Source organism: Manis pentadactyla, chromosome 16 (genome assembly GCF_030020395.1).
Source record: "Manis pentadactyla isolate mManPen7 chromosome 16, mManPen7.hap1, whole genome shotgun sequence".
Classification (NCBI taxonomy): Eukaryota; Metazoa; Chordata; class Mammalia; order Pholidota; family Manidae; genus Manis; species Manis pentadactyla.
The window spans coordinates 20,230,616-20,247,317 of record NC_080034.1 but is presented as its reverse complement, the minus strand read 5'-3'; the positions used below and the strand labels follow the sequence as shown (position 1 = coordinate 20,247,317).

At 42.1% G+C, this 16,702-nt stretch overlaps 1 protein-coding gene across 3 annotated transcripts in view; it reads right to left on the bottom strand.

Annotated features, from left to right (window-relative positions):
- GCLC (glutamate-cysteine ligase catalytic subunit) overlaps positions 1 to 16,387 on the bottom strand; it is a 40,388-nt gene extending 24,001 nt beyond the window's left edge. For all 3 annotated transcript variants that reach the window (XR_005030949.2, XM_036916365.2, XM_057494310.1), the window contains exon 1: positions 15,774 to 16,387. Coding sequence is in view for 2 of the 3 variants with exons in the window: in XM_036916365.2 (XP_036772260.1) it covers positions 15,774 to 15,923 (150 nt within the window). In the remaining variant the exon portion in view is untranslated. The remainder of the gene's footprint in view (positions 1 to 15,773) is intronic.
- Between the last annotated feature and the right edge of the window lie 315 nt (positions 16,388 to 16,702).

Sequence of the window (16,702 nt, the reverse complement as noted above, 5' to 3'; positions counted from 1 at the left end):
CTCTGCCATTTGGCTCCCATCAGTAATCTTTTTAAAGGGGGGCAGGGGAATTGGGCCCAATAAAAATAACCAACCACTTTGTGAGACACTCATATCTTTCAATGTGAACTACTTTCTCTACAAATGAGAATTAAAATCCTTTAGATTGCCTTGCTAAAGGCTAATTTTAATCCCACTATAATGAAAGTCATTAATCTCTCTGGGCTGTTGAATTGAAGACAAAGACACATTATAAGACTATTATGTAGTTAACGTGTTATATAGTGTTGCTAGGAACAGCCTGCACACAAATAACCTTCTAGTCATTTAATGCAGGTTTGCACAAGCATGAGGTACTTTATGTTCATCTGAAATGAGACCAATAAAAACAAAGAATCTTAACTGAGGGTAATGTAAATACCCAGGACAATGCTGAATATATATATAGCAGACAGCAAAATACTTGCGGCATTAATGTGCAAGATAACAGTTAATATTGAAATACTAAAATTTTTAGGATTTATATGTCTTTAAATGGCATTTACCGTTACAAGTTTAAAATCAAAGTTTTCCTTTTTTAAAAAAAATAAAAACATTTTGATACTCTACCATGAAGGTAAGGGTTTTAGGGAGCTTAGAATTTGAGGAAAGGCTAAACATTTTATAAAATATTAACTTTTAAAATTCTGCTACCTGGAGGTAAAAACAGTGCTTAATTAGGAAAATGATCTAGTTCTGTTAAAACTCAGAAGCAGTTATAGGTAGTTCCCTACTAAGGGAAGTTATACTTTGAGAAGTTATACTTCCTCTGTCTCCAGCCCCACTAAAAAAATTCAAAATTTGGGGTCAAGGTCAGCTTCTCCATTCCACAGCTGGCTCTCTTCCACTGGCCCAAGCAGTAGTCTTGACTCCTGTTGCTTCTCAGAGACCCAGTTTTCTCCTTGTACTAATTCTAAAAACAAACCCACAGCCTTTTTGAGGGTTAAGGTTCTAGTTAGAGTTGATGACCAATCAGGGTCAAAAAACATCTTGCTGACCCTCCACCCAACAACCCCTTGTCCTTTCACCCACTCAACAAAGCCCTGTGCTCGGTAGGTGCTGGCTGGGTAGTACTGGGCTGAAGCCAGAGCCAATAACAATACAGCTTAATGACCCGGTGAGAGCTCAAGATGCGTGTTTACGTAATAGGAGTACCTGATCCAATCTAGACCAGAGGCTTCCTGGAGGGAAGGGACTGGCAGGCAAAGGAGAGGGTCTACCGATGCCTCAAAGTAAATACAACCTCCCACAGGACTCCTCTGCTTTCCCTGACCAGCATTCTGACTGCAGCATCATTAGCTGTCTGGCTGCTCAGAGATGCCATCAACTGGGCCCAGCCTGCAGAGATCATGCCACAGTAGTCCTTCTTTAGATCATAAGCTGTTTCAAGGACAGCGACCATGCCCTCTATCCAGAAGAGTGTTTGCTCACACAGCAGAATATTCCCAACCAGTATTTCTGAGTGCTCTCAACCGTTCAGTTGGATGGCATCCATGTCAATATCTAGCATGGGACCCAATGCTGGAGCCCCAAAGAGCTGCTGGCCATGGCGCCACCCATTTCTTTAATCACCTATAAATTGTGAACACTGGAACGACAAGATAAAAAGAGAGGCTGTGCTTAAAATAGTGGATAAACTTGAGTAAGACATTGTAATACAGATAGAATGAAATTTGAAATGGCTCAGGATTTGACTGAAAGTGGACTCCCAGGGTAGAAACATCTAATGATGGCATCACAAATATCAAAACCAGTATTTTACGTGGTAATGTTTGAGCACTTTGGGAAGACGAGTAAATATGAAGTAAAAACTGTAACATATACTTTTGTACAGCCTTGTATTTGGTGATATTTTAAACTGATAACTGCTGATATGTCAAACAGCCCTATTTCACCAAATAAATATTTTAGTAGTTTAGTCTAAAGTTATAGCAAATTCTTGTAATATCTGGTATGTTTTGACCTTCCCCTCCTAAGAAATGCCACTTCATACCACAGAATTACACAGGGTACATTCTAGGGAAGTTTACACTTTTAGAAACAAAAATAAATGTGGCCTTGTCTTGACCTGGTCTTCTGTTGGCATCCTAGCCTAGACTTCAGCTTATAGAGCAGGCTGCTTTTTATTTATAATGTAACTGTCAATGTTAACACTGTATAACATCAGTGAATTTCTTACACGATTAGGTGAAGTAACTTCCTTGAATCATTATCTTGAACCACAGAGAGAAACAAATTCTTCACATGCCAAGATTAGTGATATGAAGCCTAAGTGAAAGATTCTAAGATGTGAAAAGAGAAAGAAAATGGGACCTGCAGGGGAAATGATGGTGAATCTTGTAAGAGGAACAATGACACCTCTCACTGAAGAAAAAAGCATGCAGCCCATTAGGGTAGACACTAGGCACGTGTGGCTATTCAGACTTGAAATTAATTAAAAATTCAGTTTCCAAGTCCTACTAGCCACCTATGGCCAGTGGTTACCCTACTGGAAAATACAAGTATTTCCATCACTGCAGAAAGCTGTACCGGATGGACGTGGACTAAAACCCAAGAGAAACAACAATCCTGCATTTGTAAGTGGACATACAAATGGCACAAGACATTTATTGTCTGGGCCTCTGAATTCGTGTTGGCTGATTTGCTTTTCAAACTATACCACTACACTGCAGGCACATGTCAGTTTTAATTTTCTTATGGTTACCACACCCAGGTAGAAGCACTTGTCCTTCTGAGCCAAACCAGCAGAACCCAGCCAGTCTGCTCACCCAAGATAACCTCAGTTACCAGGGGTGATGAGCACTACAGCCACCAGCCTAACACAGGTGCTCTGTAACTTAGAGAACTAAACCTAAACTTGGAGATGTTTTCTCCTCAAGAAACATACTGTAAATAGGAATAGTTTTTATTTACCTCAAAGCACCTGTACTTTAGTACCATAGCTTTTGGGTTCTAAGGGCAAATGAATTCCTTGGCTCTTTCCTGAGCATACCTGCCAGAGCCTTCCCTACTTACCATGTGGCTGATAAGAGGGTATCCTCGCCCCAGATACGGGCTGCTTGGGGTCAACTGCTCTGCAGTGCTCAGCAGTGAGGGCATGAGGGCCCTTTGAGAATCTGTAGTGCCTAAGGACCATCAAGAACCTCTGAGGTGGCTCCTACCAGGCCCAGGAGAGCTCCGGGCCTTGGCAGGGGGCCGTGACTGTCACAAGAGAACACCCCCCTCCATGGTGGGGCCCAGCTCAGTGCCTGATGCACTCCTATGGCACATTCCTTTGTAAGGGGTGGTTTTTTTTGTTTTAATTTTGGTATCATTAATCTACAATTACATGAAGAACATTATGTTTACTAGGCTCCCCCCTTCACCAAGTCCCCCCCACATACCCCTTCACAGTCACTGTCCATCAGTGTAGTAAGATGCTGTAAGATCACTACTTGTCTTCTCTGTGTTGCACAGCCCTCCCTGTGCCCCCCCAACACTATACATGCTAATCGTAATGCCCCCTTTCTTTTTCCCTGCCTTTGTCCCTCGTAAGGGGTGTTTATAAATTAGGCTGGCCTACATTCATGGACTGCCTGTGAAAAATATGAGAAATTCAAGGTTTCAGTTCTGAGAACTGGCAGTAGACTAACCCACCCACAGAAAGTGGGGAGAAAAAGAGCACTTTGTGAAGAAACTAGGTGAGAGCCAGGGCTAAGGCAGGAGTGCTGGCTCAGAAGGGCTCACCTCCACCCCCAGGACAGGGTGCCAGGGACTTAAGACCTCCCAGTGCAAAGTGCTCCCACCATTCCAAGAATCTGAGTGGCTGCTCCTTCACAGTCACATCTGATAAAGGCAGCCATCAGGGACCCCTTCAGGAATTATACCTGGATGTTGGGGCAGATCCAACCAAGACAGCAACTCCAACCTGCTTAAGATGGGGTTTGGAAAATGGAAACTCCTGTTAATATGAACTCCTTTGCTGCCATATTTAAAATTCATGTTAAAGGATCAAAACATGGAAGGGCTAAGCCAAAGCCCCTGACTTGGGGCTCCAATTCTGGCCCACCACCGGCTGCCCGGGACGAGGCTGGCATGGGCTGCATAACTACCAAGTGAGGTCAGCCTGCCCTCCACACAAAGGGCTCATCCACGTCTGCCTGTTCACAGGGCTCGACTGCCAGCCCAAGATTAGCTGTGAGGGCTTCAGCCACAATACTAAACCTGCTAAACATTTGTCCTGCCGACTAAGAAATTTATGGAGCATATTCAAAAGAAAATGCTGACATTTCATTTAGCAGGGAACTGCTGGCCATCAGGTCACAAAAACACTTAAGCCCTATTTGTGGCTTTAAGACTTCTTTTCATTCAAACAAACCAACAAGAAGCCGTCGTCCTTTTTACCATCATCCCTTCCTCCTCTTTCTTCTTTTCCTTTCCACCTCCAATTTCATCTCAGGCTGCACCCTACAAGATGTGTTACAGAGCTCTTTCCCTCCTGCTTAGCTGGGAGGAAGTATATGGATGTGGGAGCAGCTAAGAATACAGATGGGCGTTTGGAGTCAATCAGTTTCAATATTACTAACTTCTGCGTTCCAGTTTTTTCTTTTGTAAAATGTGGACAATAACACCTACTTCATAGGGCCACTGGGGAGGACTACATAAAATAATGCATGTAAAGTGCCTAAAACAGCAGTTAAGTACATAGTACCTCTCAAATGTTAGCAGTTATTTCTAGCTCTTGAGCAGTGATACCCTTGAGGCAGAAGGTCTTGCGAGAGGTTTTCATACTTTTAAGACAATCCCCTAAAGGGCCATGGTGGGCTGAAACATAACAACAACAAAAAAACCCAAAATGGAATAGAATATCGGAATATGCCCCTTACAGGAAGAGAAATACTATGTCACTGAAATATTGCTGCAAATGGCATTTGTTTCAGGTACTACTGTTCTTAGTCAAAAGTGAACACTACCAGTGTAGAACACTGCCTAGCGACCTGGGTTCCTCCGCCAAGCAGATCACGTTACTCCCCTCCTTGAGACTTGCAAATGCTTCACACTGAGCAGAAACTCCAGCACGCCTCACCAAGAAGAGTTAGGATCAAACTCCTGGCCTACCCATCTGCAGGCTTCCCAGAGGAGAGGGTCTGGCCAGGCAAAGGAGACGCTGCAGCATAAACCCAGCCTCCCACAGGGCTCCTGCGCCCACTGGCCCCAGGGTGCGGCCACGCTGGCCGCTCTGCCCACCAACCTGACAGCACTTCTATTCTCTCTGCTTGGAAGGATTTTACCTGAGTGCTTCATGTAAGCTGACTCCCGTGCGGCTCCAGTCACGTGCCACCTCTTCGGGGAAACCTCTGCTCACCCCTCAGCACTGTGACCCCCTTCTTGTTCCCACCCCCAAGGGTTACCACCACACTCTAGAGCTTCCTGGAGTTGTACAAGGTGGTTACCCTACCTAGAGCAGTCTTAATTTTTCCTCTCTCCTCACAAATAGTACAATTGCAGACATTCAAAATGGGCCTTAGTTTCATTATTTGGAAAATGAGAAAAATCAAAATGTCCCTTTCCAGCCCTAAGCTACTAAAGTTGACCCTTGAACAACAAGGGGGTTAGAGGTGCGAAGTGATCCCCCAGCAAACTTAACTACTAATAGCCTGCTGACTGGAAGCCTTACCCATAACAGTCAGGCAACACATATTTTGTATATGTATTACATACTCTATTTTTACAATGAGGTAATCTAAAGAAAAAGAAAATTTTCAAATTGTTGCAAATCTCCAATTCTTCCAATATATCGAGAAGAATCACTATATAAGTGGACCTACACAGTTCAAACCCATGTTGTTCAAGGGTCAACTATATTTCCATAACTAAGATACTCTCTTAGGATATGACCATCCATTTCTCTTTCCAATGTAACACATTACTTACTCTGCCAGGAAGGTAATTTTATTCAAATGCATTCTTGTTACCCAAAGCTTACCCCTTTATAAAGTATATGACCTCTTAAAAATTTTTATGTATTTATCAGTGGAAGTCTTTCTAAATTGATTACATCCTTTTCTACTACCGGTAGGAAGACACTAAACATACTTTCCCGTCTTATTAGGGCTTCGGAGCTCATTAGCAATTTCACTTCTTTAGCTGGAGTATTAACAGAACAAAGCCCTTGGAGGTACAGAGGGCGGCCACATCCAGATCTGCTTTCCCGCTGGTTCACTGAATCGGTCTTTGTCAGTTCTGTCTCGATTTCCTGTAGTTCATTCTGAGCTGAGAAACTAGATGACCAACTTACAGGAATTGTGTATAAAGTGAGTGATCTCGGGGTAAGGGCTTGAGACAAACTTCTAGGAGTAAAGTGCATGAACTTTGTGCTTCGAAGACTTCTGTTTACTTCCTAGTTCTCTATTTGAGTAGTGGAGCCAGCAGATCATGACCCCTATCTGGATACACACAGCGATGGTGACGAAGGCCTTGGGGGCCATGCATAGATAGCACTGGCATGACTATTAAACTGTGCTAGACAACAACATACCTTCCAAGCACCTGATTCGTGTAAACATGCGAACATTTATAGGGAACTGTAGGAAGCCCTCCCAGACAACCTCCTTAGCTTTGTCTGAAGTTTAAAGTTCTGAGTGCATCCTTTCAAACCATTTTTTCATTATAAAAAATTAACTTTCTAGTGTTTAAGGTCACTACTATAACCCCTCACTGTTTAAAACACTTCAGAGAAGTGCTAGCCAGCTTTCACAGGTACTTCAGGATCTTTGCTCTCTCTTACCAGAACATTAAAACCTGTGAAGCTCTGTGTACCCTCAGCCTATAAACCCTTGTGGGTAATCCAAACGGGGCGGTCACAGTCTGGATTCTCACCAGCTTCCAGGAAAAGGGCCATGGAGTCTCTCATCTTAAGTTCTGTTTTAACTGTGCTAAATCAGCATCTAGTTAAAAAAGAAAGTAGTTAACTGAATCCAAAGGACTTAAAAAAGGACCTGGGGAAGGATGGTAAGACAGTGGGTATGTGTTAACATTTATGTAATCAGGAACATAGGGTTTGGGAGCTCTTTTGCAATCTTATTGTGGAAATAAGTTAAACTACGAAATCCTGACCCTAACAGACACAACAATCTAACAAGCTCTCCAAAAAGCATCCAAAAGAGTAGATACCCAAGTTTTCCAGACAACTATAAAGATGTGTCCAAAATGAGCTCTTTTGCTTAGGGAATATAGTTAATAATATTGTAGTAACTTTGTATGGTGACAGATGTGTCTACAGTTACAGTGGTGAGCATTCTGTATGTATATAATCGTTGAATCAATATGCTGCACACCTGAAACTAATATAATATTGTATGTCAACTATACTTCAATATATAAGAAAAAGAGAAATAGCAGAAGGCAATAAACAATTTTTATTTTAAAAGACTACACTTACCAAATAGACCTTTAGAAAAGGTGTTTTCAGATTTGATTTAAGAAGGTACAGTGTTTCAACTTCTTAAAGTCTGAAAAGTCACTAGAAGAGGTTGTTGGGGAGGGGCAGAAATCACAGTTCTAAAGGTATCTTCCATGCGGCTCTGACATTTTGTGGTTCTAGAAAGGATGGGTGGGTGGACATTTCTTGATATATGCTAGGCATATGCATATTGTCCCCATGAAGAGAATGGAGGCATAACAGATCTCAGGATCACATGCACAGCTAGATGCAGACCTAGGTCATGTGACAGCCAACCCAACTGCTTTCCCAACTACTCTATGGTCCTCAAATACTTCACGCACAAGATCCTGTTCTTCGAGTTAGACCTTACCCAGTCAGGCGAGTAACACACAATAGAAGGTCTCAGCTTGACTGGGGCCAATGTCTTCCTCACCACAGGGCTCCCAGAGCATGTCAGAGAAACCCAAAAGGCTGCAGGAGGCACGTTTTAGAACCCTGAAGTCTTATAGGAATATACAAATATGAAGTACCCAACAAGGTAAAATTCATAATGTCTGGCATCCAAAGATTACCATACCAGTCATGCAAGGAAGCAGGGAAACATACTCAGAATGGAAACAAGAGTCAATTGAACTTTACTTTAAATGACAAAGATAGAATTAGCAAAGACATTAAAACAGTTATTAGAACTGTATTCCATATGTTCAAAAAGTGACTTCAGTAAGGTTGCAGGATATAAGAAAAACATACAAACTCAATTTCATTTCAATGTTAGCAATGAATAATCAGAAATTGAAGCTTAAAAAGTAACATTGCCATTTACAATAGAATAAAAATATGAAACGCTCAGTGATAAATTCACAAATGACGTGAAAGACTTGCACAGTGAAAACTACAAAAACACTCAAGAGAGCAATTATTAAAGAAAAATAAATAAGTGGAGATGTACTTGTTCACAGGTCAGAAGACTCATTATTGTTAAAAAGTCAATTCTACCCATTTGATCTATAGATTCAATGTAATCCCAGTCCAAATCCCAGGAGGGTTTTTTTTTGTTTTTGGTAAAAATTGCCAAGCTGGTTCTAAAACTCTTGTGGAAATTCAAAGGATCTAGGTAAGTCAAAACAAACTGCAAAAGCACAAAGTTGGAGAGCTAACACTACCTGATCTCACAACTTTTTTATAAAGCTACAGAAATAAAGAGTGTAGTGTTAGCGTAAAGGTAGACCAATGTATCAACGGGAACAATCAAAGACTCCAAAAATAAAACCAAACATGCATGGACAATTGATATTAGACAAAGGTACAAAAGCCACATGCTTTTGGCAGTGGAGAAAGGACAATCTTTTCAACAAATGGTGCTGGGATAATATACAGAAAATAATCAAAACCAAAATCCATACCTTGAGCACCACATGTAAAAATTAATGTGGAATGGATTATACACCTAAATGTAAAGCCAAGATTATAAAACTTCTAGGAGAAAACATAAGTGAAAACCTTTGTGACCTTGGGTTAAGGAAATATTTCTTAGGCACCACACCAAAAGCAAGATCCATATTGGGACTTCATCAAAATAAACAACTTCTGTTCTTCAAAAGACAGTTAATGGAAATAGACTGGGAAAACATTCTGTGCAAAGCATATATCTGTTAAAACTTACAAGCAGAATTCATAAAGAACTCTTAAAACTCAGTAATAAGAAAACAAACAGACATGATTTTAACACACTTCACACAAAAAAACCATAGAGATGACAAGCACATGAAAAGATACTCAACAATGCTGGTCTTTAGGGAAACGCAAATTAAAAATACTATGAAATACCACCACATGCCTATTAAAATGGCTAAAATTAAACCGACTATACCAAGTGTTGGTAAGGATGGGGACAAACTGGAACTAGCATGCACTGCTGCTGAGAATGTAAAATGATATGCCACTTGGCAATAGTTTGGTAGTTTCCCTTAAAAAGTAAAAACACACCATTACTAGATAATAATCAAGATGAATGAAAGTATAAGTCCACACACAGATTGGTACATTAATGATCATAATAACTGAAAATTCTATACAATCCAAATAGTGAACAAATTCAGTATATCCATATAATGGAATACCACTCAGCAATTAAAAGGAATGAACTACTGCTACACATAACATGAATGAATCTCAAAATATATATGTAGAGTTTAAAAAGCCAGACCAAAGAGTACGTGGCATATGACTTTCTAGATGTAAAAACTCTAGGAAATAGAAACTAAGCTACAGTGACAGACAGCAGATCTGTGGTTGCCTGTGAAAGAAGGGAGGAAAAGGAAAATCACAAAGGGGCACAGAACATTTTTTGGAGATGATGGGTATGTTCATTATTTTGATAGTGGTGATGGTTTCACAGATGTGTGCATATATTAAAACTTATCAAACTATACATGTTAAATATGTGCAGTTTATTGTATGTCAGTTATATCTAAAATTAAGCTGTTAAAATGTTAAAAAATAAATAAAATACCCAACTTGGTTAAATCATGACTGTATAGACAGAATATTAATTAGCAAGCTCATGAAGATATGGTCCATCAATAATACCAGCAACATCAGTAATGCCCCATATATAGTTTTCTAACCTTAAGAATACATTCAGATGCCTTGAATATCTAAAAATGTTCAGAAACACTAATTCTGATGTTAAAGGTTCAATTAATATTGACAAATTCTCATAAGATGTGAGGCCAAACTGAACAGTACCTGGGTTTATACCTAACACTGAAGCTGCACACTGAATACTAGTAAGTACATTTACTAATACCACTTCTGGATATTACTAGAAATGGTATTATTAGAAGTGGTATTCTAGGCATTCCTCTTCACACAGAGCAATTCAGTGAGATAAGAGAGAGTAACTGGTTCAGAAGTCCAGAAATATTTTTTGAGAGGAACCAGGCATACAGAAGTAATAAATCTTTTTCTTTCATTCTATTTTCCTCATGCCTTTAAGGTACAAAAAACCCCTCCACTTATCCAGAATTATAAAAAGACCTTTACACACTGATCATGCCTATTCACCGCACTTACACCACCAAAGTGCACACACCCTCAGGTAGCAATGCTCTCTCACCTTTCTGCCTTTATTACACTGTTCTCTTGCCTAGAATGCCTTCCCTTCTCTTCATCTGTTCTTTGGACAGCTTCTCAGATGTGCTGCCCGAAGAATCAGAATCACCTGAAGTGTTGTTTCTCTCTGACACAACAGACACTCACATCTGCAAAAGGCACAAGGAACTACTGGGGGGTGATGGAAGTGTTTACACACACACACACACACACACACACACACACACACACGTTTTATCTTTGTATTTTTATTTTGACTGTGGTGGCAGATGGCTGGTTGTATACACTTGCTAAAAAGCCATTGCACTGTACGTTTTAAATGGGTGCGTATTATTGTATGTAAACTATAATAAAATTAATTTGAAAAGAAAGCCCACACATAATTGTATAACACAAAGGGAACAGGAAAAAAAAAGCACAACAAGAAACTGAGACGTGTACCAGAAGTAGTGGATCAGCTTACATTTAGGCCACGCTTAAATCCCGCAGCCTCAGTTCTCCATAGATACAAAGGGCCAGCTACCTGGTCTCCTAACTGCCCAAAATGAATCTCTTGGTAAAAAAAAAAGGTAATTTTGGGGGGAAAAAAATCGCCAAAAGGATCCAACCATGTTTCACCCTTTTTTCTTTGATTTCAACACTGTGCTTTTAGAGGCATGTCAATGAATGCTGTTAAGCTAATGTTCACAGCGACAGCAGAGAGAGAGAGATGCCAACAACTTTGCTGTATGTACCATAGAATACACAATGTCCTGTACAAGAAACTGGAATCTTCATAATGACTATCATGAAATAATTAATGTGTGCTCAATTTCTTACTCTAAGAAATTGGTGTCAAATAATGCATCTTTACAATTTAATTTTGAAGTGCAATTTAAAAATACCATAAAAAACTACTAAGCGAATGGGCTATGATTGTATCTGAATGGGCAAATTTCAGTTAATTGGTTTTAACAAAGAAAACCCCATATATATGGAATGCCTCAGTCCCCTGCATTCTAAAATATCTAGTGTATCCCCAAGGAGATACACTGGATAGTTTAGATTTCCAAGTAAACATTTTAAGTTAGCATTTAGAGGTCCTTACTTAAAAGGCTGGGTACTTCTTGTAAACCATTTAATCAAATGTGACAATTCTCATTTTGTCTTAATTAGCCTATAAGGAAGTTTTACTGTCCCCATTTGATTGACGAAAAAACTGAGGTTAAAAAAAGCAACCTAAACAGAAACTACACAGAACCTTCACTCAGACTCAAATGACTATGCTTTTGTCCTTTCTAGATTTGTAGCTCAGGATTATGTAATTTTTGTTATAGGATCACTCCCCTATAGGATTCATTAACAACCTAAGCATTTTCTAAATAGTCTTTTAAACACTCGAAATCTACACAAATGTGTAGTCCAAACGCTATGGATGATATACCAGCCCTTCATAAATCCTACCTCAGTTTTGTTGGTTTTATGCATGGTAAGAACATGCTCATAAATATTAGAGACATTTTCCTCTCAATGTTCACATGGACTTCTCTGCTGACTAGAGGACAATTTACTTTCCTGTGTTTGAGAGCCATTACACTAGATTTAAATAATTAGAAGGATTATATGTTTGCTTTTAAATGTTGCTTTCTGACACTTCGACAACCTTTTGAGTTGAATCTGTAAAAGGAGATTCGATGGAATCTCATACATTGTAAATAATCCCAAACCTGGTATGATGTGTTTAAGAAAAGGACCTGGAGTCACACAGATTTCTATTCTGATAATGCCTCTGCAACTAAGTAACTGCAAAGGCCTGGCAGGAAGCTAACACAATAGAGTGATTCATTAGGAAAAATTCAAGAGTCATACTTATTGCTGATCTGCAGCACAGGTTTGTCTTTTAATGGGCACACTCTCAGTTATAAACAAAATCTGTACCTGAAAAGCTGTGTGTGAGCTGAGAAGAGAGGAGCGCTTCCTTTTCTGCATACACAGAATGCTTAGCAGACAACAAAGCATCCAGGAATATCCACCTTACCTCTCCCCACCCCGCCTCCTGGGGCAAAATGAAGTGTTTTGCTGGCACCTAGTAGTTAGAACTTTTATCTCCCACAGAAACAGCATAATAAATGGTGGCTAGGGTTAGGACTTGTCCCACTCAAGGTGAAATGCACACCTATAAACTGATTTAGGAAGGTCCCTAATTTATAAGGTTCCCACAGCAATACTTTTGAGTTCCAAAAAACTAGCATGCACGCACACACCTTTATCATACAACCCAGTTTTTACTGTAGTGACTGGGGGCAGCCTTCTCTTGCATCCTCAAGATTACCTATTTGCAGGTGAACTGCAAAGACCAACATTCTGGTTTGACACACGTACATTACTAAAAAGTCTTATTCAAATGGTACTTAAACTCTAAGAACTGGAAGGGAGAGTCCAACCCTGTCATTTATCAAGTGAGGACACAGAGGATCACAATCACACAGGCGGTTTGGCCTAAGCCATACACCACAGGTGCGACTCCAAATCCAGGGTCTTTCTGATAAATGTCATCAGAGATTTCAGAGATTAACACCGTCCACCAACTGCTGAGCATTTCTAAAGTGGCAGGCTCTTCTTCCACCAAAACCATGGTGTTAAGGCTTTTTTCTTCTTTTTTAATCTAAGCCAATGGCCCTGTAAGTAACACCAAAACCCCCCTCCAAGAGCAGTACTTCGGTATCACACCAACACTGTGCAACATATCACACTGCAAACACCACTTTTTGTCTGGCAAGGCTGTTCTTCATCTCTAGGGCCACACAACCCACCACACCCTTCTCCGCTTTTATCTGGCCAGCCTGTTTCTCAGTTATTTCCCAAGGCTTCTGCATACCAACAAGCTTGTTTGATGTCTGATGCTACCTGCAGAGAAATATTCAATAGATGTGACAGTGAGTTTCTGCTCTTCCACTGGAGTTGTTAACTTCTCTTCTGCTCTTTTTCAAAGGCTCGTCTCATCAAGGAAGCCCTCCATGACAAAGTTGAGACTGGCTTTCAAACTCCTCTAACTGCAACCACAGTCAGAAATAATTTATGTGACCCAATATACACCCTCTGAAGTAAGTCAGTCAAGTTTGACATAATATTCTTACTATGTATATGATACATTGATACTCTTCATCCTACTCTATTTTCATTTCTTAAAAAGTCCTGGAAAGAAAAAAACCTAGGGGGCTAGAGAGCATTAAGATAATAAAATAAACATAATACACAAATGAATATATAAAATGTCGGATGCTGTAAAGAAACAATGAACTTTACATTTTCCAAATCTTCTAAATTTCTCAATCCACTAATGTATCATGACCTGCAGTTTGAAAATTAATGCTCTGTACCAAGAGTGATTACTTTGACATGATGCTACAGGAATAGAGGCATCAGCAAATACTGGGGCATGAGACCTCCCCTAGAAATGTCTCTGGGGAGACATTTTCTCTCTGCCCAAAGAGATGTAGAGCTGTCCAGGTACCACAATGGGGAATTAGTTCCTGCACACTGCAGGTCCACGGAGAGAGAACCAAATAGGGAGGAGACTAAGGTTTCGCTGAAGTGTCATTTCAGGACTAGAAAGAAGAACGGGGCTTTTTCTCCCATGAACTACCTGGGCAGTCTTCACTATCTCGATTCTTCCCCTTGCGTCAGGCTGCCTATATCCAACTGGACTGTCAACACTTGCAGCCAGGGATTTTATTCTTCTTGAATATCCTACACACCACACAGAGAGGTGATTGAAGCAGAATTCAAAACAGTAATTAAATGAGCAGCGGGATAATTTTTAAATCTAAAATAGCTTTTTTACCTCATGGTTTCTGTTAAACAGTAAACTCCCTACTCCAAAGGACACTCGTGCAAAGGGAGGTGTGAGAGAGAAAAAAAAATCTAAGGGGTTAGAGAAATGAGATCATAAAAAACACACAGTATACAAATGAATATACAACATGTCAGATGCTATAAAGAATCAATGAACCTTAAACTAAACCTGAAGAATCATCACCAAACCCATGCTACATCCCTTTTCTTCCAAAAATATATGACAAACCATTTATACAGAAATGTGAATTACTAGTCATGCTTTTCTAACTTAAAACAGCACAGTTCCCTTCAACTAGAAGCAGAATTATCTCCCAATCTTAGAAATAGAAAAACTAACTTTTTGCAAGGAGATTCTGCATTCATATTGCAGCACCCTGACACTTAGGTCAAGAGTAATAACACTGACTGGAAGATAATTATTTTCACCTCAGCAAGCCACGGAAGGCATAAGATAAAAAAACACGAAAAATATAGACGGACTTTTCAGGAAGTTATTTAATTGTCCAAACTATTACCTCCACATAGTTTTTGAAAACGGAGAAGGGAAGGCACAAACGCTTTGGCAGAAAAGGGTTTAAAACTAACAGAATGCTTTCCAGATCATTCCAATAAACCATGATTCAACATATTGAGAATCAAGATGACATTTCCCCTTTAGGCAGAACACATGAAGCGCTGATCTGCAAAGTTTAGGTGTTGGATCCAGGCCACGGAAAGGCACAACGAATCCTAGTTTTGAAGCTCTATGAATTCCTATTTAGAATTAAACAGGACCAGGAGATTCTTCTCCTTTAGGAAAACAGGAGAACAATTTGTTTCGATTCATACCTATAAAGTGGTGCTAGAGGGTTTGGCGCGGGGTGGGGGCAAGGGGTGATAAGGATAAGTTGGAGGTTTAAAAAATACCTGTGAGGCGGGGCAGAACCTAACACCCTTAAGACCTGATTCCTAGTAGCAACGGGCCTTCTAAGACAACTTAGTCTCTTTCTTCGTAATCGCCAAAGCGCATTTTGAGACGGGACAGTGGATCGCGATTGGCAGCCGGCAGATATGCCAGACTGAGAACTTCTCCAAGCATCAAATGTCACACTTTGCCATGCTCACGCCCTCCCAGCGCCACGTTTGCTGAATGAATGGGAAAACCGGAATGAATGAATGAATGAATGCATGAATGAATGAATGGGAGAGAGAAGTCTGGTCAGAAGGCTTAGGGCGGGGCCCCACGCCTTGGACGCCCGCCGGGCGAGGAGGCGCCCGGGGACCTTTGGGGCGCCGTGCAGGACACGGCCCGCCTTGGGGTCTGGGTTCGCGCCTAGCTGAACAAAGGCGGCGCGGGATGGCCTGACAGGGGCGCCGGCGGGGCGGGGGCCGGGGCGCTCACCTCGTCGCCCCACTTGAGCACGTCCTTGTGCCGGTCCTTGACGGCGTGGTAGATGTGCAGGAACTGAAGGATCCCGTGCCGCCGCACGTGGTCGGCGTGGCGCTGGGTCTCCTCCCAGCTCAGCGGCGAGCCGTGGGACAGCAGCCCCATGGCCGCCCCCTCTCGGGGCTGACGGCGGCCGCTCGCTCCGGACGCGAGGCGCTCGCCGGACACTCAGCTGCCGCAGAAGACGGCTGCGGCGCGGCAGCTGCTCCGACCCAAGGGGGGCGCCCTAGGGCCGCAGCGACGGAGGGAGGGTCCGGTGCGCTCCGGCTCCCCAGCGCGGGGGTCCTTGCCGCTCAGGTGACCGACCCTGGGATCCGGCGCACCGCGCGGGCTCGGAAGCAGAGGACGGGAGGGCAGGCTGGGCGGTTCTCGGCTCGGCGGCCTCGCCCCTGGTTCGCTCTGGCTCCCGCCCCGCCTCTGCTCCAAAGCAGCGGCCACGGACCCCACGGCCGCGATGCGGCAGCGGCTCGGGCTCTCCTTTGCCGGTGTCGTGCACTGGCTTCTTCCTACTTGTGACCCAAACCTGCGCCGCCACCGAGCATGCCCAGTGCCCCTACCGCTCCAACGCCGCTCCCGGACCTGATCCGGGGCTCCGGATTTTATAGACTACGGTCGGGGGCGGGGAAAGGAGGCGGAGTAGGAGAGGAGGCATGGCTGAGAGCCCGCGGAGACCCAGGTGGCTGAGGAGGGGGCGTGCGCCAAGTGCGGCCGGGGCGGGGCCAAGGGGAGGAGCTCACTGGTTGGGGGGTGGCGTGAGGTCGGCCTCACTGCAAGCAAACGCGAAATGTAAGAATCCATTTGCTTTATTTAAGAGATAAACTGTGGCTTGGGGAAGAAAGTTGATTATTTGAATTAATGAAGAACCCACCAGATTATTTTCAATT